This window comes from Oryx dammah, unplaced genomic scaffold (assembly GCF_014754425.2).
Source record: "Oryx dammah isolate SB20612 unplaced genomic scaffold, SCBI_Odam_1.1 HiC_scaffold_2, whole genome shotgun sequence".
NCBI classification, from domain to species: domain Eukaryota; kingdom Metazoa; phylum Chordata; class Mammalia; order Artiodactyla; family Bovidae; genus Oryx; species Oryx dammah.
In genome coordinates this window covers 96,180,367-96,203,577 of record NW_024070186.1, presented here as the reverse complement: position 1 = coordinate 96,203,577, position 23,211 = coordinate 96,180,367, and the positions used below count along the sequence as shown (strand labels likewise).

Genomic DNA, 23,211 nt, shown 5'->3' with positions numbered 1-23,211 from the left:
GTCTTTCTGAAATGGCAGTAATTGAGTTTCAGCTTTTAAATTCATCCAACAAATATTAATTGAGCATCTACTATATGCTAGACACCGTTCTAGAAACTGGAGACTCAGCTGTGAACAAAAAAAGCCTTTTGTATGCTGACTTTCGTCTGTTAGAAGGTGCCAATTATAGTATGCTCTTTGCTTCATCTCCATCTGTCTTTGTGGGACAATAGAGTTATACATACACAAAATAAAAGAAAACTCTTTTGAATGGAAACTGAGTTCTTCAGCAGTAGTGCTTTATACTCTGTTGAATGTGCCACTTCATATTCTTTAGGAAGTTGCTGGGCTGCACATGGTAAATAAATAATATAAGAAAGTGAGTGAAGACCCGTATCTTCATCAGTATCCATTATTTGAAAAGTTCACATTATTATTCCAGTTTCCTTTGTGGGATTATTGGGTTTTTTACATAGTCAATCAGTGAGCATTTATTGCCCACTTATTACAACTCTGGAACTGCAGTGCTATGCTGCATGCTTCATCTGAAGAGAAAAAGAGAATTCCCTCACTACCACTTGTGCCAGGATTTGCAAAGTACCTCTTTTTTTTTTTTTTAAGGGAGCAGATATACTCTTAGTGTATTTCTCTCTCTCTTTTATAAAATAATTTTATTCTGTTTATTTTTTAATTTTTTAATGTGCTGGGACTTCGTTACTGCTCTGGCTTTTCTCTAGTTATGGCAAATGGAGGCTACTCTCTAATTGCTGTGCACAAACTTCTCACTGCAGTAGCTTCTCTTATTTCCTAGCACAGGCTTTAGGGTATGCAGCCGTCATGACATGTGGGCTCAGTATTTGCACCTCCTGGATTCTAGAGCTCAGGCTCAATAGTTGTGGTGCACAGGCTTAATTGATCTACGGCATGTGGCATCTTCCCAAATCAAACCCTCATCTCCTGCACTGGTAGGCAGATTCTTCACCACTGAGCCACCAGGGAAGCCTGCAAAGTCAATCTTGATGTCTCACGTTGCCCCAGAGAATTGCCCAGTTGTCATATGTCTGGGCCCCCAACTGTCTAGGAGCTAAAAGAATTCTTCATTGCACTGAAGATCAGAGTTCAAAAAAATGATGGCCATTGTTGGCTGGAGCACAACAGTTTCATTGCATCTATTTACATTCTGTTCCCCATCCCCTCACACCCTTAGTAAGACGTTCAAACCAGATTGAGTGTTAAGAGACCCTCATATCCGAGCTATGCCTATTCATCTTTTAAATGACACCTTCTTTCCTAGAACTGCCTGAAAACCTGAGGAATTTCCTCTGCAAAACTGAACAAGATTGGACCATCCTCCTTTCGCTCTCCATAAGGGGTGATTCTCTGGATTTGTAATCTTTGACTAGATTCAGTGCAAGTACAGAAACTCCACTGAGGGTTTCTTTAATACTTGGACATGTCTCCTAAAGTATATGCTATCAACTATGCTCAAAGCCAACTAAATAGAAAAACAGTGAAATTTTCTTATGTGAATTTCCCCTCAAACATTATTAACAAAAATAGAGTGAGCCATAAGTAGATATTTATTAGATTTGTACAGATCCATCCATACTTGACTCTGGTTCTGATCTCTCTGGCCCTTCAATCTGGCTTCTTGGAAATATCTTTTGCTCAATCAAATTGAAAATATTTTGGTTTACTAAAGATATTCTTAGAAATAAGAACTGATGCACATCAACGACTTTTTAAAAGTATTTAAAATTCAATCCTGTTTCAGAAAAAATGTAAAGTATTATCATTGTAGTATTAAGAGCTAGCAGAAGTAGATACAGGGCCACATTTTTCTGTATGTGGAAGGCTGAAGTATTCTGGTGATAACTGCAAAAAGCTAAATGAAGTGTCCCAGTTGAATGGCTGATGTTATATTAGCTCTGAAAATTAGGCATTTATAGATTTTTGCCTAAAGCTCTTTTGTAACATAATAAATGCAAATGTTTGGCCATCTTAGACTGAATCCTAATTTGTCCATCCCTCTCCCCCCAGAGAAAAAGGAAATTATTAACCAGAGCTTAATATTGGGTATGAAATAGCTGTTTCTTTTCTGTGATTCTTAAATGGTGATGAAAAGTATTGCCCTTTCACCGAATGGACTTTAAAATTTGACTAGATCCCAGAAAGTTAGTAGGCTTCCCTAGTGGCTCAGTGGTAAAGAATCCACTGGGTTTGATCCCTGGGTCAAGAAGATCCCCTGGAGAAGGAAATGGCGACCCTCTCCAGGTAAGAGCCTGGGAAACCCCTGGACAGAGGAACCTGACAAGCTATAGTCCGTGGGGTTGCAAAAGAGTCAGACACGACTTAGCAACTAAACCAACAATAACAAAAACAGCAAGTTAGTGAAACGGTTCCCTTCATCTCCTTCAAACCAATATCCATCCAAGATTTTAGCCTTAGTTGAGAAGTAAACATTTTCCATACCTTGGTTTCCTTTAAGAGCTCACAAATTACAGTGCTCCCAAACAACTTTTCAGTAAAAATTCTCAGCTATAACAATGAAGATTTCTGAAAAAATTATGGTGACTCATCATGACCCTCTTCCTGCATGTAAGGAACTGCATTGGCAGGTCCCCATTCATTAATTCATGGATAGCAACATCTCCATGTAAAAATGAGAGGATTTCATCAGAGCTCAGCACAAAGGTTATTAGTGGCCAAGCTGAGTTTAAGAAATAAATATTTTAATGAAACTATAAACTGACTTTTTTTAGCCATTAAATACCAGGCTCTCCTTTTTTCTGGACCTCCTCCATCTGTAACTGACATATTTAGACTATTGGCCTTACTATATGGGCTTCCCAATGGTGGTGCTAGTGGTAAAGAACCCTCCTGCCAGTGCAGGAGAGGCAAGAGACGTTTGATCCCTGGGTTGGGAAGATCCCCTGGAGGAGGGCATGGCAACTTGCTCCAGTATTCTTGCATGGAAAATTCAATGGACAGAGGAGCCTAGCGGGCTACAGTCCATGGAGCTGCAAAGAGTTGGACATGACTGAGCACACACCCTACCATCCTTACTTTATAGATGGGTGAAAGTTCAGATGTCTCCTTGAATTCTTGGGAAATTGCTTATTGCTAAATACTATAAGGTTATTTTTTTTTAATGTATTTACAAAAGAGTCCTGTGTGGATAGACACAGCTTCTGTCTGCTCATTAGTATGTCTGTGGTGCCCAGCATAGGCACTCAGTGTTGTTAAATGAATAGATGAACCAGGATGTTGACATGACACTTTACGGATGGTCTGCTACAGGAAAGACTAAGTTATCTGAGGTCACTGATGCAATGAAATTGGACTTGGAGTTGGGTAGGAAGGGAGAGGACCTGAGTTCAAATACAAACAAGACCACTGACTGATTTACTCATGCTATCAACTGAAGCAAATTTTCAGGGCACAGCTTTCCCTATTAGAAGCTGAAAGGGTTGTGCTAAATGTACTGAGTGATCTCTGGTTTCCTGGGCTCACATGTTCTTTGTTTGGGGCAAGCTCTTCTATTTCCAGCTGGGCAAAGTTCTACGTGGTCTGATGCTCTGTGGCTTCCCTCACAGCCAGTCTTGGGAAACCTTTTCGCCTTGTCTCCTCTCTCAGTAAAATACACTACCAATGCAATTACCTCTAGGACTGTGAAAGGAAATTTACTGGAAAATAACCTGGAGTTTGTCATATTTATGGAATTAATTACAAGCACCAAAGAAATTACGTACACTTCGGCATTTTCTGGCTGAAGACCCAGTTTGTACTCAATTGTACGGTCATTTAAGCTGACCTCATCTTAGGCTGGTTCTCCTTCCCCTCCTTCCTCCCCACTCCCCTCTCTTCTTCCTTCCCCTATCTTTCCTTTCCCTTTCGATTCCCTCATTGTCTCTGTCTTTCCCTCTATCTGTACAATTTGTATTAGTTGTCTCAGTGCAGTGCAGTTCAGTCGCTCAGCCGTGTCCGACTCTTTGTGACCCCATGAATCGCAGCACGCCAGGCCTCCCTGTCCATCACCAACTCCCAGAGTTCACTCAGACTCACGTCCATCGAGTCCGTGATGCCATCCAGCCATCTCATCCTCTGTCGTCCCCTTCTCCTCCTGCCCCCAATCCTCCCAGCATCAGAGTCTTTTCCAATGAGTCAACTCTTCGCATGAGGTGGCCAAAGTACTGGAGCTTCAGCTTTAGCATCATTCCTTCCAAAGAAATCCCAGGGCTGATCTTCAGAATGGATTAGTTGGATCTCCTTGCAGTCCAAGGGACTCTCAAGAGTCTTCTCCAACACCACAGTTCAAAAGCATCAACAGTCCAACTCTCACATCCATACATGACTACAGGAAAAACCATAGTCTTGACTAGACGGACCTTTGTTGGCAAAGTAATGTCTCTGCTTTTGAATATTCTATCTAGGTTGGTCATAACTTTTCTTCCAAGGAGTAAGCGTCTTTTAATTTCATGGCTGCAATCACCATCTGCAGTGATTTCTATTCCCACTTAATTTCTAAAATCCAATTCCCCTAAATCTCTAATGATATTAAGGGGCCCAGCAGTTCCTCCTGGAGAAGCTGCATGTCTGTGGGGGTAATTTGGGCACTTCTTTGGGTGTATTTACCTCCTGGGTTCCCAGCTCTTGTAGGGTTGTCTCACTTCTCTGCTAACCATGTTTTTTTTTTTTTTTTCACATTCTCTCCTTTCCTGCCCACCCCTTCCTGTCTTGTGCCCCTTCCACTCCTGGATTGTTCAGGTGAGCCTGATCCCACAATCTTCACACCCATGTCTAGTCTGAAACTTTCTAAATAGTCATTTCAACACAGAGGCTGTGCACAGAATCTTAAGTCCTCATCATTTGGAAAGTTAAAGTGACAGATGATTTGATAAATTGAGACAGAGAGAGGAAAACAGATTGGGGATGAAGGTGAAAAGAACTTAGAGGGGCTCTTCCTTCATCCTTATAAAGTAACCTTCTTCATATCATTCAGACACTCAGCTTCCTTGAAAAGTATCTTCTTTTTATCATTCAGACTTAACTTCCTTCTTTTTATATTTTCCAATGTTTTAAGAGTTTATCCCTTTTCTTTTGTGTTCTTAAAGAGTAAAGGGTGATGCAGTTTTCTTGAGTCACCAGAGGGTCTTTTATGCACTTGCCTACTCAAATATTTGGCTTGGTTACTTTCACAAGTACCAGTACTTGTATTAAAGAACCATTTGGCATCAAGGCCTAAGTGCAGATGTCCTATCACATAAGATGGTGCCTCATTCAGAAAATTCAAGACAGAGGAAAATAAATTAACAACATCTTGGCTGCATGCTCCATTCACAACTGTTAATTTAACAGGGTTATGCTTCCATCTCTGAGCAGAGGGCTCCTGGCAGGGACAGCTGCTCCCGTGCCCCAGATTGTGCTGCATGTGTCCCAGTAGGAGTCCTCAAGAGCAGCAGGAGAGCGGGAAGGGGGCAGTGCATCAGAGCACCAAGCAGTGTGGCAGCATGGCACTGGGAGGAGCAAGCAGAGGGGGCCCCTCCACAGAGTTGTCGTGCACTCCTGCATTCTCTGTGTGAATACACGTGCAGTTAATTGAAGCAAAAGAAAAACTTGCCTTGAATTTTACTGGAATTTTATCCATCCTGCTTTTACTCTCAGAGGCAGTTTATTTTCAAAACTACTTTTGTATTCCCATGAGCATGTTGATGGACCTAAGCAATACAAGCCTATACGCTTGTCTGAAGAATATCAGGTCTACATCATGATGGACAGGATCTGGGTCACTGGGACAGAACTGGTATGACAGGTGGAAACCATGCCTTATGTTGGCCTGCTGTGATTTGCATCCTAAACTGGAGCAAAGGCCAAGGTCAGGCCAAGGTCGAGACTGGGGCCAAGCAGAGGACTGGGTACATGACAAGCATTCTCTAATTAATGGTCTTTTGCTGCATTGTTCACTGCTGTATTTCCCCGTTGCCTAAGAGAGTATTCACAAAAGTTAACTAAACTTATTGTGGTGATTATTTTGCAATATATACAAATACTGAATCATTATGTTGTACCCCTGAAACTAATACAATGGTTATGTGGGAACTATAAGTAACCACATGGTAGGCAATGACACTATAGTGAATTCTGAGTGCTCACTTGCCTAGGCGTTTCTTTTCACGACTATACCTTTCATTCCTCTCCTCTGATTCAATTTCCATGTAGAAAAAAGTTATTTGCAGCCTATGTTATACTGTAACCTGATCAGGTGGTAAAAAGTTCACATTCTAGACTTTATTGATGATAATATAAAACTAACTTTAAGTTTAAATTGCTTTGAGAATAAGAAATTGTGATGTAGTGAATATATGCCACTGTTTCAAAAGTGGGAGCTGTGTTTTCTACTCTTTCTGTTTAAAAAGAACTCAAGATTAATGACCATTTTCTGAATTCAAACCTTGAAGGCCTGGTATGTTCATTACTGATGCTGGACCACACACAGAGGGAAGTGGATGTTATTTTGTGACTAGCATTTTGAATTCTCAAATCCTGAACAAACCTCACAGAGCGCTGGAACTCATCTGCATTTTGCACAAGATCCTCATGGAATTTCCTGTTTAAACCCTTTGCCCCAAACCTACTGGTTTCCTGACCAAGCTTGAAATCTTGAGGAAACAAATAAACTTCCACAATACTTTTTTAAATCATAAAGTTTTTCACAGAGTCTCTCACAAAAACCTGAAAAACCAACATCTTTCAGAGCTCTTTGATGAAAACCTAGGGTGGGTGTGACTTGAATTTCCAAGGTACATCTACAAAAAGGCTGATGTAAGTTTGGCCAAGGAGAGACACTGAGTTGGGAAAAGAACAACAGACAAAATAATGCCAGTGCTTCTGGAAGGCCAAAAGGACATTAATTTTTCTGTAAAATAATGTGTTCTCTCCTAAGTTCTTTACCAGGGAAAGAAAGGAGGCTTGGTTTGAATTTTCAGAGTACTGCTCTTTGCTTAACTCCAAGCATGGTGCCTAGCACAAAATAAGTCATTCAATAAATATGTGTTGAATGCTGTGATTTGAAGAAAAAGAACATTGCTCCATATCTCTTTCCTCCCCCCCCCCTTTTCTCTATAAAGGTTGAAAAAAATGATGAGGACCAAAAGATTGAACAAGATGGCATTAAACCAGAAGATAAAGCTCATAAGGCCGCGACCAAAATTCAGGCTAGCTTCCGTGGACACATAACGAGGAAAAAGCTCAAAGGAGAGAAGAAGGGTGATGCTCCAGCCGCCGAGGCGGAGGCAAATGAGAAGGATGAAGCTGCCGTCGCCGAAGGCACGGAGAAGAAGGAGGGAGAAGGCTCCACTCCCGCGGAAGCCGGCCCCAAGCCCGAGGAGAAGACCGGCAAAGCCGGCGAAACTCCTTCCGAGGAGAAGAAGGGGGAGGGCGCCCCCGATGCTGCCACAGAGCAGGCAGCCCCCCAGGCTCCTGAGCCCTCGGAGGAGAAGGCCGGCTCTGCTGAGACAGAAAGTGCCACTAAAGCTTCCACTGACAACTCGCCGTCCTCCAAGGCCGAAGATGCGCCGGCCAAAGAGGAGCCTAAACAAGCCGACGTGCCTGCTGCTGTCACTGCTGCTGCCGCCACCACCCCTGCTGCAGAGGATGCTGCTGCCATGGCAACAGCCCAGCCTCCAACGGAGACTGCGGAGAGCAGCCAAGCCGAGAAGATAGGTGAGCGACCTCCAGGGTCAGACGCCAAGAAGCGGGGCGGGACGGGGGGCAGGAGCAGGGGGGGGGGGTTGGAGCGGCCGGGGGCCGGGGCGGGGGTCGGGGAAGGGAGGGCAGGTGGCCTATCCGGAAAGCCAGGCCACCTGTGCCAGCAAGAGCGGGGAAAATTCTAGAAGGTGTTTTCAGGAAATCAAGGGAAGCTGCGCTGAATTCCCCAAAGTGACAGGAGCTAACTCTGCCCACTTACATTCCCAAGTATTTCCAAGCCTGAGCGAGAACTCAGGCAGGTCTGTGTAGCAGCCGGTACTAGACAGTCTGGCAATTGCCTTGTTAATTGAATTGGCGTAAAAAGTAAAGCTAAGTAATCCTGGTTGGGTTGGCGGGGCGGGGGGGGGGGGCATTCTGTGTGTAGAATAGACTTCGTTTAATAAGTTATTACTGAGACTACACATATGTTATGGATGGGAATTAGCTAATGAGATTATCTGGCTCTAGGAAGTGCCGGGTATAAATACAACCAACTCCCTGTTGATTCAGATGATGTAGTTTGTGAATTGCCAGCAGCAAAAACATAATCTCAGACCACCTTTCCCTGTCCCACAATATGTTTCTGGGCATTCTCCCCACCATCAATTGGTGAATAGTGTACATATGTGTATGTACGCTCAGAGAATGTTAATCGTAACATTAATTGGGGTCAAACTAATTAGGAAAATAAGTCTGTTGATCTTGCCAAAAACAAAAGAAAACTCCCAAATATAGAACATGTTGTGAAGTCAAACAGAAATTATCATTTTATTATTGAAGATACTACCTTCTACCATATGCATACATGGTTGAGGGTTGACTCTGCTTATTAAAAGGTACTAGGTTCTCTTTGGTTTGGAGCGCTAACTTGGAGTTTTTTCACTATAGTTGCCCAAAGAGCCTGTGAAGTATTGGAATAGGGCTTTCCCAGTGCAAGATAAATTTAAGGGAACTTCACCCCTCAACATGACCTGGCCCTCACCCCAGCACATCCACAGCGGTGAAGGAGGTCAACAGTTTCCAAAGTCTCTCTGGCCTGGTATGACACATAAATATCTTTCAGCCCCAAATCTTAAAGATAAACTTCTGTGCCTGTTGAAAAAGTTGGGTTTACTTTTTTAAGATTTAGTGATTTAATGCATGTTGTGTCTAAGAACCCAGATTTGGACTGGACCACACTGTATCCTTGGGAAAGGACCTAGTCCACGAGGATGTTCTGGGAAATGTCTTGCCATCTGACCATTAGATTGAGAAAGAAATTACTGGACATTTGCCATGAAATCCACTTCTCCACATTATATACTACAGGATGGTGCAAGATTATTCTAGATATTTTCAGGTCTATGTCTTTCATCTTACTCCCTAAATTCTGTAAGAAGCCAGAGTGTATTAACCATTATTGTTATTAGCATTCTCTAACTTCAGATAAAGTGCACATCTCTTCCTACCAGTGACTCATTTTAAATCTTTATTCTAACTACATACCTGCCCCAGGGGCCACACCTTGAGGTCAAGAAGATGGGAATATTTCCCTGGAAAAGGTAAGGCATGTGATAGTGATGGTTTTGGTTTTAATTTACTCAGCAAGTCAAACCTTGTTAACTATTCTTCTTGAGGTGTAAGTTCTAGCCTTAGGCATGATGGCTGGAAGTCACATTGCATATGATAGACTATCTATTAGGTAATTTTTGTACATCTTAGAAATTGATGATTTAAATATAGAAAATATTTGACACTGCTCAGGTCATATTTCTAAACTGGGTTTTCTGAAGTTGTAAGTAAAGACAGAAGCATATAATGTGATGAGGTAAATGCTCATGATCTGGATTAATAGAAAGGAGAATTGCTTGACTCAATGAAAAGTCTAAAAATAATATATGTTAAAGGAAGTTCAGTTTTATTATTTTTCAAGTTAGAATAACTCCAATAAATTAATAAAATATTTTAAGTAGTCAGATGGTCAGTACATGTCACGTGATAAATGAAAACTGGACAGCATCGATTCATAACTGGACAGTTCAATTCTTAATCCTTTGTTTACCATTCATATAGTCTTCCTACAGCCTTTCTTATGCCATTCACTTATTTTGTTAAAAATGTATCTGGTTAGTGAAAGCAAGGAGAGATCACGCACTGTCCTAAATTTTACAATTTCTGCCTGAAATATGCCTCAGTCTGAGTTTCGTATGTACACTGAAAGGTAATTGATAAGTATAGGTGAAGTTCAATTTGAAGCTAGTCACAAACGGCACTTTAGTTTACATTGTTTCTGAGCTTAGGTAGGTATTGTCATCTTGGTTATATCTTCAAATGCTGCCTGTAGTTTCTTCCTGGACTGATATATCTATTAGCCTTGCCTGCTATAGGTGACAAGCACAGATTACCCTGATACAGCAAGTCTCATGGAGCTGTAGAAACTAGAAGCGACAAGGAGATCCATCACAGCACATCAAGCCCAGATTCCCATGGGCCCCGCACCTCATTCTCCTCTGAATCTTATTGGATTTTATTCTAATCCAGGATAAAAGAACAATATTCCTAATTGATCTCTACTGTCTGGGAATAGTTGGCTACCCTGGGATGCTTTAGGATTCTGTGACTGCCTGAAGGGGTGGAGAGAGCAATCTGAGAAGGTTGAGTGGGGTTGGGGGCAGAACAAGCCACAAGAGAGAGTCAAGATAAAAATTGCTGTCAGTGAAAGGGTCAAAATTTTGGATCAGTTTGATCACTGCTGCTGCTGCTGCTAAGTTGCTTCAGTCGTGTCTGACTCCGTACGACCCCGAAGACGGCAGCCCACCAGGCTCCCCCGTGGGATTCTCCAGGCAAGAACACTGAAGTGGGTTGCCATTTCCTTCTCCAACACATGAAAGTGAAAAGCGAAAGTGAAGTCGCTCAGTCGTGTCCGACTCTTAGTGACCCCAGGGACTGCAGCCTACCAGGCTCCTCCGTCCGTGGGATTTTCCAGGCAAGAGTACTGGAGTGGGGTGCCATTGCCTTCTCCGAGTTTGATTACTACTTTAATACAAACGGAAATTCTTTCTAAATTGTAAATGTTTGGTTTATTTTACTACCTTTATATTAGTGAGTTTATAACAGATGGATCTCAATTGCAGTAGGACTTTTGGAATTTTTTTAATCCTCCAACCATATCTTCCTATCTCTGCTTTGCCACTCTGCCTGCACATCCTCTGTATATCTAAGGCAAAAAATTTTCTGTGCATTTCTGATGATGATTCCTTTATAGCAGGAGGAGTGTTTATATTATCTTTATGGCACTGTCCCCCTTCAACCATAAGGAGAAAACCTTCAAGCCTCTTTTAATGACAGTGTCTCTGGTGTCTCTTCGCTGTATAGAATCACTGTGCTCAGTGATTCTCAGGGAAAGAATTGTCTGCTGTGTCTCGTCTTCTCCATGATAACCTGCTGACTTTCCCTGACAAAAGATGCCAACATTTCTTCTCTGACGATTCTAAGTGATGTCATACTGCTAAGGGAGCACACCCAGAAAGCTAGAGATTGAGATGTTGACTTAGTAACCTCCACAGGGTACTTGACTGTGGGACGTAGGATGTATTACTCTAAGTTATGCTACATTTTCTGTTTGTTGAATTGGGCTGCATTTTCTTGTCATGGTCTCTTTACCTTTCTAATTGAGGTCATCAATAATGATCTAGGAAAGAGAGGCGTTCTATTTATCATCCCTCTGAATAGAAATTCAGTGTCTTCCTACCTCTCTTCTTCCTTTTTTCTGCCTCCTTCTTCCTTCCTTCCCTCCCTCTTTTCCTCTTTTTGTTCTTTCCTTGTTTCCATTCATTTATATTAACTTTCTACCATGCCAAGCATTAGGGTCACAAAGATGAATTAGCTATGGTTGCTGATCTTAAGGAGTTCTCATTCAGTAATAGAATGGGATGAAATTCAAGCAGTAATGTTGAAAACAATCACAGTAATAATCTGAACTCATTTGAACTCTACAAGAATATGTGGAGTACCTTTATACGCCAGTGCACTGTGGGACAAAATATGGAGGAGATGGCATTCATGCAGTGGGCTACATGCTAAAAAAGTTTTTAGTAATATGTGTCTCTATAACCAAATTATTAGAAAAAGAACAGCTACGAATTTTATAGTTTCTGGAATGATAATTATGTGTAAAAACAAAAAATGAAATACCCAACCTGTTTCTAGAATTGGGGAAATTTTTTACATTCCCCAGAACAAAATGTTCTAAGGCCCAAGGTATCCATCCATAATAGTCTTAGCTCCCCAAAGGATAGACTCACTTCCACAGCACTGTGTTACATGTGAGATTTCCCAAGGATATTTACTTACTTGGCAGGGTGCCTCAGAAGCAGTTTTGATTTGATATGTGGTTTCAACCACTTCCTAAATTTATACACAACTCATAAAGAGTCAAAATTTGGGTTGTGAAAGTCCATAAATGCTGTCTATAAAACATGGGCACCCTGTCAGCTACTCAGTGACGCGCTGCTTAAATACTGTTGATTATTAAGCTTTCATGGCACACTTTTATATTGCTAGAGTAATCATTTTTATTGGCTTGACAACAATCCAGTGGTATTTGATAATGTTTTTCTTTCTACTTTTACATTCTGAAAATAGGAGCAAAGTAAATGGATATATTGCCCATAGACACGGTGACAAAATAAGGGTCAAATTGATAGACCTCTAATTCTAACTTTAGCCTTGCAGTTCTTTGCTGCTACTGCTACTGCTAAGTCAGTTCAGTCGTGTCCGACTCTGTGCGACCTCATAGATAGCAGCCCACCAGGCTACCCCGTCCCTGGGATTCTCCAGGCAAAAACCCTGGAGTGGGTTGCCATTTCCTTATCCAATGCATGAAAGTGAAAAGTGAAAGTCACTCAGACATGTCCGACTCTTAGCGATCCCAGGGACTGCAGCCTACCAGGCTCCTCCGTCCATGGGATTTTCCAGGCAAGAGTACTGGAGTGGGGTGCCATTGCCTTCTCCGCTAATAACTACTAACAACTCTCAAATACTGGAGGAACAAACATCTTCTGCGTTTTCATCACTGAGCTCGCAATGACTTTAGCAACCACGTAGCTGGTCTGTTCTTTACCTCTCGTTTATGTATTATCCCAATTCCTGCATTTTCTCATATCTTAGCAGCTGTGACAATTTCTGATTATCGTCAAGAAGTCCCAACCAGGTCCTAGGACATTTCTGTGTCCTGCGCTCCCAGTAAGGTAATGCTGAGGAGAGAATGTTGGACTCAAATAAGAAGACCAGGGCTCTAGCCTCAATATCTTTACTCATCAGATGTGGGATACTAAGCAAGTCATTGCTTCTCGCTGGGCTTCAGTTGTTTCATCTTTTAGAGAAGGGGCTAGGAGAGTTGGTTTCTTAGGGTTTTTTCAAGGTTTAAACAATTAAGTGTCAAACCCTGTGCTATGGGGGGATTATTCCATTTAATCATCGGAACCACTCTGTAGTATAAGTGTTGTCATTTCCCATTCCCCTTTTGCAGTTGTGAAAACTGAAGTTTAGACATACTGAGGCACCTAATCATCATCAACAGATTGCAAGGAGCTAAACCAAGAGCTGAACTCTGAAAGCCTGATTGCAGAGGTTATTTATTGAATCCTGACACCCAGGGAGAAGTGAAGATGAGAGCAATGTCTAAGAGCCTTAGCTTCATGTCCTAATCTAAGATCACCCCATCATTTGTATAACTGGATGCTCAAACCTCTTGTCTGAGAATCATTACTGATCATATTTATAGATGAGTACCCAATAACTAACCACACTCCTTGGCCACAACTTCCTCACTGCTCCATCACCCCAGAGTTGTTAGGAGTATTACACTGTTTTTGAATCGTGAGTTCTTAGTTTAAAAATTCCTCAAGTACTGTTTGATAGGCCTCAGAGAGCTTTAAGATCAGTTAAAAATTGACTGTTCTTAACAGGAATACTGCTTACTCCATTAAATATACCAGGAGAGCTGAAATTTAGAAATTGAAGTTTTTGGAACTCAATCAGATTGAAAGTAGTTTCATCTATTCTGGACAATTCCTGCCCTGAATTTAGCTTATCAAAATTAATATCTTTTAAAATTCTTGTTTATATCTTGTTCCTCCCTTTTGGCAAGTGCATTTCCAAAGGACCCTGATACTTTATAACCAAAAAAGTGTAAAGAACTTAATAATTAGGACTGATTAGAGAACAATCACTATATCTTCAAACAAAGATTTAAGGTAAAAGATAAGAAGATATATAGTTTAGCATCAAGAAAATCATATTGTGATATCTTTTATTTATTGCCCATTCTTTCATAGTTCATATTTAATAACTTCTACCACCTTGTAAAAGAAGCCAATAAACAGAAAAGCATGTATGTAACTCATCCCAATCTTAAATTGGTGAAAACTATCTTTGGAACTGAAAATCAATATTTCTTAAAATGTAGAATATTTTTCAAATACTAATACATATTCATCAGATATTGTTTTCTCTACATACACACATGCACACACACATATAAACTCAATTCCAAAGGGATTACAAGGAAAAGGAGGAAGAACCAAGAACAGGAAGAGTTACCTAGTGAGTCCATTTGGCTAAACACAGAGAAAGAATAGAGTATCCATTTTAATGGACTAGGAAGCATTGAGTGGATCATTACTCTCATTTTATTCTCACAATCATAGCTTCATTAAATGAAGAATGAAAAGCTTTCTATAATCAGACATAAAAGCAAGGGAAGAAGGAAACTGATAATGCATCTTGAAGCTACAAGACCGGAGCCCTTGAAGGTCTCCCAAGACATATGGTTTACAGCATGCACAAAGAAGGAAAGGTTTGAAAGGATGTGGAAATGTTGCCAACCCTTACTTGTGTTTGAATTTTGTACCATAAGAAAATAACTTAATCAGGTGCTGGATTTCAGACCGATTCATATCATCAAGAACATTTGACTTATTGCCTTCTTCCAAAACATCTCCAGCCAGTTATTAATCTCATAGCAATAAAGCTTGGCTCTTAAAGTAACTAATTTATTTTGAGGCTTGTTTAAAAGAATTGCCCATAAATTTTTTTCACAAGGATGATGAATAGCATCAGGTTTTTAATAGATCCAGTATCTTGTAGGAAGTATATAGTACAAGTGCTGTGTATTTTCAGTACAAGAGACTAAACACAGTCTAAAATTAAGAGAACTGGATTCTTGTTCAGATCCTATTGATTTCAGGCAGGTTGTCTGCCCTCTGAGCCTAGGTCTAACACCTGCAAAGTAAATGCTTTCAGCTAGGTCTTCTCTGCCTTCTAACTTCAAAAGGCAAGTGTGCAGTGGTAGACTAAAGAGGCATCTGGAAGAGGAGCTAGTGGTTTCTAACTCAACCATTCTCTCTTCCCTGTAGGGCCTTGTTTTCTAAACTATTAGATAATGAGTTTAGGGGGGCAGGGCAGTCTTGATAGATGGGCAAAGATTTCAAGAAGAGATAGTAGTAAGAAAATTTATGGTTACCCTGGAGGCCCAGGAGACTGCAAGGAAATCTCAATAGAGTTTTCTAACCCACCTTACACTTAAGGTCGAAAATGAAGTTGGAGTTGACGGTGATGTTTTCAGATATGGCTAGACTCTTGCTTTTAACCTCCCTGAGATGGAAAACTACAGCTCAAGTGGCTCTAATTTATTTTCAATAGTTTCACTTTCATCTGAGATTTAATTTATTATTAATATTTTAATACCCATCTTATTTCGTTAAAGTAATTAAAACAGCTTCAAGAGTGTAGAAAGCTTTGTATTCTTATGACGAGCAATGGATACATTTGACAGACAGTTGTGGTTGTTAAGCTTTTTAAAGATTTTTGTCAGTAGACTGTCAGTAAAACTTAAGAATGATATGAATAAGGCTAATAAACTTTCCTCCAATCCTTCTATTCACACTTCAGTCACAATAATTGGATCTTTGACCATCAGTGAAATTGGCTAACAGGCCCAAGTGTTTGGAATTGGGCTATTGTTCATCCCAAGAAAAGATAGTGTAGATGATACACAAGTTAGATATGGTTACTCAGCAGTTCTCACGTGTGTTTTCAATTTTTGAATCACAAATTACAAGATTGTGGAAGATAAAATATTTTGGTTCAATCATCTCACACCATTCTACTTGGAATGGAAAATGCAATATCTTCAGGGATAAAGGAAGTAACCTAGGAGGGCTACATATCTTTCCTTATGAATCAGATTCAATACTAATGTTCTTTTCTGTAGGCATATATGTATTCAAGTAAGTGCTGAGGCTAGTTCTTGGATTTTATTTTTTCTAGTATAAGTTGGTAGAATCTTTTGGATTTCAGAACAGAAACCAGAAACCATTAACCTAAATGATCCATTTTGTGTGTGTCTCTTAGAGTGAAGATGAACATTTTTATAGCCCTGCTAGAATATTCTCTTTGGGGTATGAAAAAGTGAAGAATATAATTTAGATATACTTTAGCACTGTCTCCATGCCTGTAGCATATTCTTCTGCCAACTCATAAGCACATATGTACACATACAAAGACACACACACACATACACATAGATTCAGTATGTAGGAAAGGTCTCCCAAGAGTTCAGGCCATTGGAGAAAATCTAGAAGAACAATGAACTACATATTTTTTCACTCTTCAAGCCAGCGAGAAGTGGGGAATGACTCCAGGCACATCTCTCTATCTCTAGGAAGGGGTATGTACAGAGTAAAGTTCTTTTCTATGCTGGTTGTGTTATTGAGATGTGTTTGTGAGTCTATAATGAGATGGGGAGAGTTAGGCATTAGTACTAAGGCTCTCTATGATGAAATTATTGTGGGTGAAAGTTAAAGTCCTGCTTTAAGCTGATTAGGCTTCCCTGGTGGCTCAGATGGTAAAGCGTCTGCCTACAATGTGGGAGACCTAGGTTCAATCCCTGGGTCAGGAAGATCCCCTGGAGAAGGAAATGGCAACCCGCTCCAATACTCTTGCCTGGAAAATTTCATGGATGGAGGAGCCTGGTAGGCTACAGTCCATGGGGTTGCAAAGAGTTGGACATGACTGAGCAACTTCACTTTCTTTAAGCTGATTAGGGAGAGGTAGTTCCAGAAGACTTCTTGGTGCAGAGTTTCCACTGCTGGATCTTAAAGGACAAGAGGTATCTAATAAAAAGGGAAACTTTTATTTTTAAAAACTTGAGAAGCCACCTTTCATTCGAATTAACACAAAAATACAACTAATTGTATTTAAGTCATAATTTAGCAGCCGCTTTTGAAGATTAACCCTCAGTGGAAAAAGTAGCTCCATCATATGTATTGATTATTGTTGAATCTCTTGCACTTATGGGAAGTGTCAGTTGCTCAGTCATGCCTGACTCTTTGCGACCACATGGATGTAGCCCACCAGGCTCCTCTGTCTTTGGAGTTCTCCAGGCAAGAATACTGGAGTGGGTTGCCATTTCCTTCTCCAGGGGATCTTCCCTACCCAGGGATCAAACTCAGGTCTCTTGCATTGCAGACATATTCTTTACCATCTGAGCCACCAGGGAAGCCCATCTTGCACCTATAGCAATGGGAAATAGAAGGTAACCGATAAGTATTTGATGAATGAGTTAAGAATGAATGAACAGTGTTATCACAGTAAAAGTCTTAAACTGACCTAAAAGACTGGTTTCTAACCTCAACCCAATTATAACTTTAAGCACATGTATAAATTGCCTAAAACTGTTGGACAGAGTGCTTCCACATCATTACCATTTCTAAAATAGCTTGACCGTGCCTGTTATGATACATCACAACTTATTTGCAGATTCTAAGTGACAGAGGGAGGCAGACACTTGCTCAAACAGAAAGCTGTGGTGCTGTCCACCTGTCTTTTATTTTGCAAGCTGAATACACAGGCTCCCTGGAAAGTTTTGTTGTTATTCAGGGGCATACGTCATCCTCAAGGTAGCCAGAATTCATACCACTTAGGGCTTTAGAGACCAATGTGAGCATTTTGCATTATGTTCAGGAACATATTGCAAACTAGAGGAGACCAAAGCTGCTCCCTCCTGAAAGCAGTTGATTAATTTCATTCCAGCCCCATGAGTGACCTGTGTGTGACTCTTGCCAGTGTGTGACAGGTACACCCAGGGAAGGAATGATTTGCCAGGTCCCTTGGCTTCTTTTCCTCATCTGACATGTTTAAGTCATCTTTGCAAGGTGTTAAGAGTCTACGAACCTGCTGTGCCCCAGCTATAGGCTGAATTGTTAATATGTTCCCAAACCAACAGTGTTGGGACAGAGACCAGAAAATCGGCTTTCCCATTCCTGTTACTGATTCTCCTTTTCCAGAGGAGTGTAAACATAATTTGCCTACAGCTCATGAGCCGTTCAGATTGCATACCACAGCGAGGTTGGACTGGGAGGCAGAATAGTTTTGCCCCTGCGTGTAACTTGCAGCAACTCTTGTGTAATTGATAAAAAGACAGGAATGGCTTGTCTTTGTGAAACTCTCTTATTCATTTTAAAGAGCTAAGAAAGACTAGGGTTTAGCAGTGTGGTTGCAGTATTCTCAGATCCTTTGAGAAAGAAAAGCAGGTGGATTCTTTACCACTGAGCCACCTGGAAAGCCCTGGAACAATATCAGTTCCCCCAATAATATATTGATATAGAAACACATAAATATCAACTAATAACTCTCACATACTTGTATACATATGTAAGTAAGGCCTTGAGAACTAAATTTAACATGCAGTGATTTCTGTTATGGACTGCACACTTATTATAAAGGTTAAGAAAAATGATAAAGTTTAGAATTATAATAATAACTGCTAAAGAGCTGGATGGATCTATTGTCCTCAAAGTGTGATATGAATTGAAAGACCTTTTATCTTTTTAGAGATGAGTTCAGCATTTGGATTGAATTGTGACCTTGGTTAACTTTTCTAACTTCTAATGTAGAGGAATGGTTGCCCCTTTCCTTTCCTCAAATTTTTAGTACAAATGATGCTTTTAATTCTAGGCAGAGCATTGTGAAACAATTAATTCACAGACAGTAGGAACAGAATAAGGAGTCATTTTTGAAGAGTGTAGCTTTCAAAATTTCTTAGCTGGGTATATCATTTCTTCAGATATGTTTCATATATATATACATACATATATATGTATCAGTTCAGTTCAATTCAGTCACTCAGTCATGTTCGACTCTTTGCAACCCCATGAACCACAGCACACCAGGCCTCCCTGTCCATCACCAACTCCCGGAGTCTACCCAAACCCATGTCCATCGAGTCAGTGATGCCATCCAACCATCTCATCCTCTGTCGTCCCCTTCTCCTCCTGTCCTCAATCTTTCCCAGCATCAGAGTCTTTTCCAATGAGTCAGCTCTTCACATCAAGTGGCCAAAGTATTGGACTTTCAGCTTCAACATCAGTCCTTCCAATGAACACCCAGGACTGATCTCCTTTAGGATGGACTGGTTGGATCTCCTTGCAGTCCAAGGGATTCTCAAGAGTCTTCTCCAACACCACAGTTCAAAAGCATCAGTTCTTTGGCACTCAGCTTTCTTTAGAGTCCAACTCTCACATCCATACATGACCACTGGAAAAACCAGAGCCTTGACTAGACGGACCTCTGTTGGCAAAGTAATTTCTCTGCTTTTTAATGCTGTCTAGGTTGGTCATACCTTTCCTTCCAAGGAGTAAGCGTCTTTTAACCTCATGGCTGCAATCACCATCTGCAGTGATCTTGGAGCCCAGAAAAATAAAGTCAACCACTATTTCTACTGTTTCCCCATCTATTTCCCATGAAGTGATATGACCAGATGCCATGATCTTAGTTTCTGAATGTTGAGCTTTAAGCCAACTTTTTCAATCTCCTCTTTCACTTTCATCAACAGGTTCTTTGGTTCTTCTTCGCTTTCTGCTGTAAGGGTGGTGTCATTTGCTTATCTGAGGTTATTGATATCTCTCCCGGCAATCTTGATTCCAGCTTGTGCTTCCTCCAGTCCAGCATTTCTCATGATGTACTTTGCATATAAGTTAAATAAGCAGGGTGACAATATACAGCCTTGTTGTGCTCCTTTTCCTATTTGGAACCAGTCGGTTGTTCCATGTTCATTTCTAACTGCTGGACATGGCTCCTGACCTGCATACAGGTTTCTCAAGAGGCAGGTCAGGTGGTCTGGTATTCCCATCTCTCTCAGAATTTTCCACAATTTATTGTGATCCACATAGTCAAAGGCTTTGGCATAGTCAATAAAGCAGAAATAGATGTTTTTTTTCTGGAACTCTCTTGCTTTTTTGATGATTCAGTGGATGTTGGCAATTTGATCTCTGGTTCCTCTGCCTTTTCTAAAACCAGCTTGAACATCTAGAAGTATACTAACCACCGCATCCCCCACCCCATTAGGGCTAATCTGGTTGAAGATGGTAGGGGGAAACAGTGATGGCAGGAGAGATCCAGAGCCCCTCTTCTGCTTCTGTTCCTTCCCTCTAAATGGACCTTCTCTGGCCTCTGAAGTATAGTTTCAAAAATACAAATTTAAGGAGTTTCTCTGGTATTAACTTTCTACACGTGGACAGCAAAATGGTCAAGTGAGATCTGAACCTTCAGTCTCACTGTCGTGGTCTTCACAATGAGTATGAATAACTGCAGCTACACTAATTAGGTAGTAGATTGTGTGTATTATTTAGAAGGTGAACAGAACCCCCAGGGTTATAGTCCAGTTGTTTAGTCATAGATAGGATTGGTCTATGTAACCTCCAGGCAGGATGTTAGGGACATTAAACTACATTCTATTTTCGTTCCAAATTTGTTTTAAAAAGCCTTGTTTTAAAACCATAAACCCGTGAATTTTGAATTGTCTCCCTTGGAGCTCTGAAATTCCAGGGAGTAGGACCTCAGGGTGGTATCTGGGAATTAGGTTGTTTCGCAGTGGCCAGGTTGGTGGGCACTGGGTCCTCCACCTTCCCACAATTCTCTATTCTTCCCTTAGTTCTGGATCTTAGTAAAACTTCAGCATTTTAGTTAATAATAACTGAAAATCACCGTAGTAAACCTAAGGCTAATTTCAAAAGTCCTTGAGTTTGGGCATGATTAAAAATCAACTGCACATAATTCAGAACTCATTTCTCATTCAGGCACCCACTCTATACTCAGTTTCAATTGTTTGTTTTATAATCAGATGATCTTCCCAGATATAAGACTTGTTCAAATCCTGTTTGCATTCAAATAGGAGTTGTTCACATTCTATAAAAATTTGTTTCTTATGCAAATTGTTAAAAAATGGAAGTTGGATGACTCACCCAAGGTGACAAACCAAGACTAAATCAAATTTCTACATCTGTAGCTTCTGAGTCTTTCACAAAAAGCAACACACTAATAATGCAATAATATTTTTTAGTTCTACTCCAATTTGCAACGTAATTGCATAAACAAAGCATTTTCTCTGATGAGATACCACTTAAGGAATTCTATCCATGTAATTTTGAAAGAGTCACAAAAATAAGATTACTAGAAAGGCAAAGCCCAAAATCTGTCTCAAGAATTCTAAAAAACCTGTCACCTTTCTTTCTTCCATTGCTCAGTCCCAGTGAATAATAGCTGTCTGTGCCTCTGTCTAAAAAGATGCCAAAAAGGAAGCACCCGTGTGCAACAGGGTCACTTCTTTAACTCCAGAGATGAGCATCCTGAATGTCATTTGAACGCTTAAAGTCACGTAGTGAAATAGCCCAGCTGGCTAAAGAGGAGTAGATCCAATAATGGCGAGATAGGCTTAGGGTTGAATGCACTTTGACTTCTTATCATTTCTGCCAGATGACTTGAAGATCACTCACATAAAACTACAAACTTATATCTGTCCAAACAAATCCCTTGCCTTATACCTTCCAGTGCTTACCTCTGGAATGGAATCTAAATTATAACCATGACCTGCCAGGCCCCGTATGATCTGACTTCTGTATCTGCCTCTGATCACATGTCCTAGTCTGCCCTTCTTCACTCTTCTCCAGCCATTCCACATTCCCTGGGGTCCCTTGAACACGCTCAGTTTGTTCCTATCTTAGGGCCACTGCATTTGCTTTCACCCTCAATCTTCCCATCGCTTCCTCTTCACCTTGAAGTCTCCATTTGGATATCACTTGATCAAAGAAGACTTTCCTGACCATTTGACCAGAATAGCACCTCCTTGGCCAGCCCCATCAGTTCTACCCAATTTGTGTTCTTCTATCACTCTTGGTGCCTAGAATGAATGATTTATCTATCTCTCACTACACTTTCCATTCCCTGAAGGCAGGGACGTGGCATTCTTCAGCACAGCACCCCCAGTGCTCAGAATGGACCCCTGCATGTAGAGAGCCCTCGATGGATGTCACTGATCAACTATTTCTTAAATATTTATTTTATTGTTTATTTATTTGGCTGTGTCAAGTCAGTTGCAGCGTTATGCATGTGAACTCTTGCACTGTTCACACTTCTCTTTACTTGTGGCACCTGGGGTTGGTTGCCCTGCATCATGTGGGACCTTAACTCCCCGACCAGGAATCAAACCCATGTCCCCCACCTTGGAAGACAGATTCTTAACCACTGGAACACTAGGGAAATCTCTCGATTGATTATTCATAGGGATTTTACCTATGGAAAGATTTATCCTTGTAAGCAGCTTTAGAGAGGGAAAAGCATCATTTTATTTTCCAAATTCGAAGACCCACCAAAAACTAAGAATTTTTTAGACGAGGGTCCAACTTTCTTGCTTACAGAGAAACTCTCATAGACTTTCTAAATCAGCATCCTCTATTCCATGACCTGTCATCCAGGCACCAGCCAGTTTGCATCTGGAGGAGAGTGTTTAGCTCAGAAGGAAAATTGGTCTGAAGGTAAAAAGGAGTGGAGACCCCTAGGAAGAGAACTAGGTGAGGTGTGGTGGGGACTGCACATTTGAAGAGAGAGCAAGGAGGAAGTTGCAGGGAGGATGAATGAGGCAGACAATGGGAGAGGAAAAAAGGAGAAGAAAACTACTGATAGAGGAGTCCCAGAAGTGGAAATGTCAGAGGATTCAGGAAGAGTTAGAAAGGAAGTAGAGAAAGAAGAGAAGGTAGAAATGAAAAAAAGAAAGCAGGAGGCATGGGAGAAGCAGGACGGGAAGGGCAGTGATGGGCCAGCAGAGGAGAGGTATGAGAGCTGTGGATGCCCTCCAGCCTTGCTGCCAGCACACCCTCTGCAGTGGATGTCCCATTTACCTTACTCTCTGGTAAAAGGATATGGTTTTGAAGGTGCCTTCCCTCTCTAGCACTCTCTCTTCTCCACTTCACAAATCAGTCTGTTCATTTGCTCAGTCGTGTCCGACTCTTTGTGACCCCATGGACTTCAGCACACAAGGCTTCCCTGTCCATCACCAACTCCTGGAGCCTACTCAAACTCATGTCCATCACATCAGTGATGGCATCCAACCATCTCATCCTTTGTCGTCCCCGTCTCCTCCCACCTTCAATCTTTCCCAGCATCAGGGTC

The 23,211-nt window shown here is 41.0% G+C and overlaps 1 protein-coding gene across 1 annotated transcript in view; it reads left to right on the top strand.

Annotated features, from left to right (window-relative positions):
- Positions 1–23,211, top strand: part of GAP43 (growth associated protein 43) — a 101,979-nt gene that overhangs the window by 54,934 nt on the left and 23,834 nt on the right. The window contains exon 2 of the mRNA XM_040224740.1: positions 7,107–7,701. Coding sequence (XP_040080674.1) covers positions 7,107–7,701 — 595 coding nt within the window. The remainder of the gene's footprint in view (positions 1–7,106; positions 7,702–23,211) is intronic.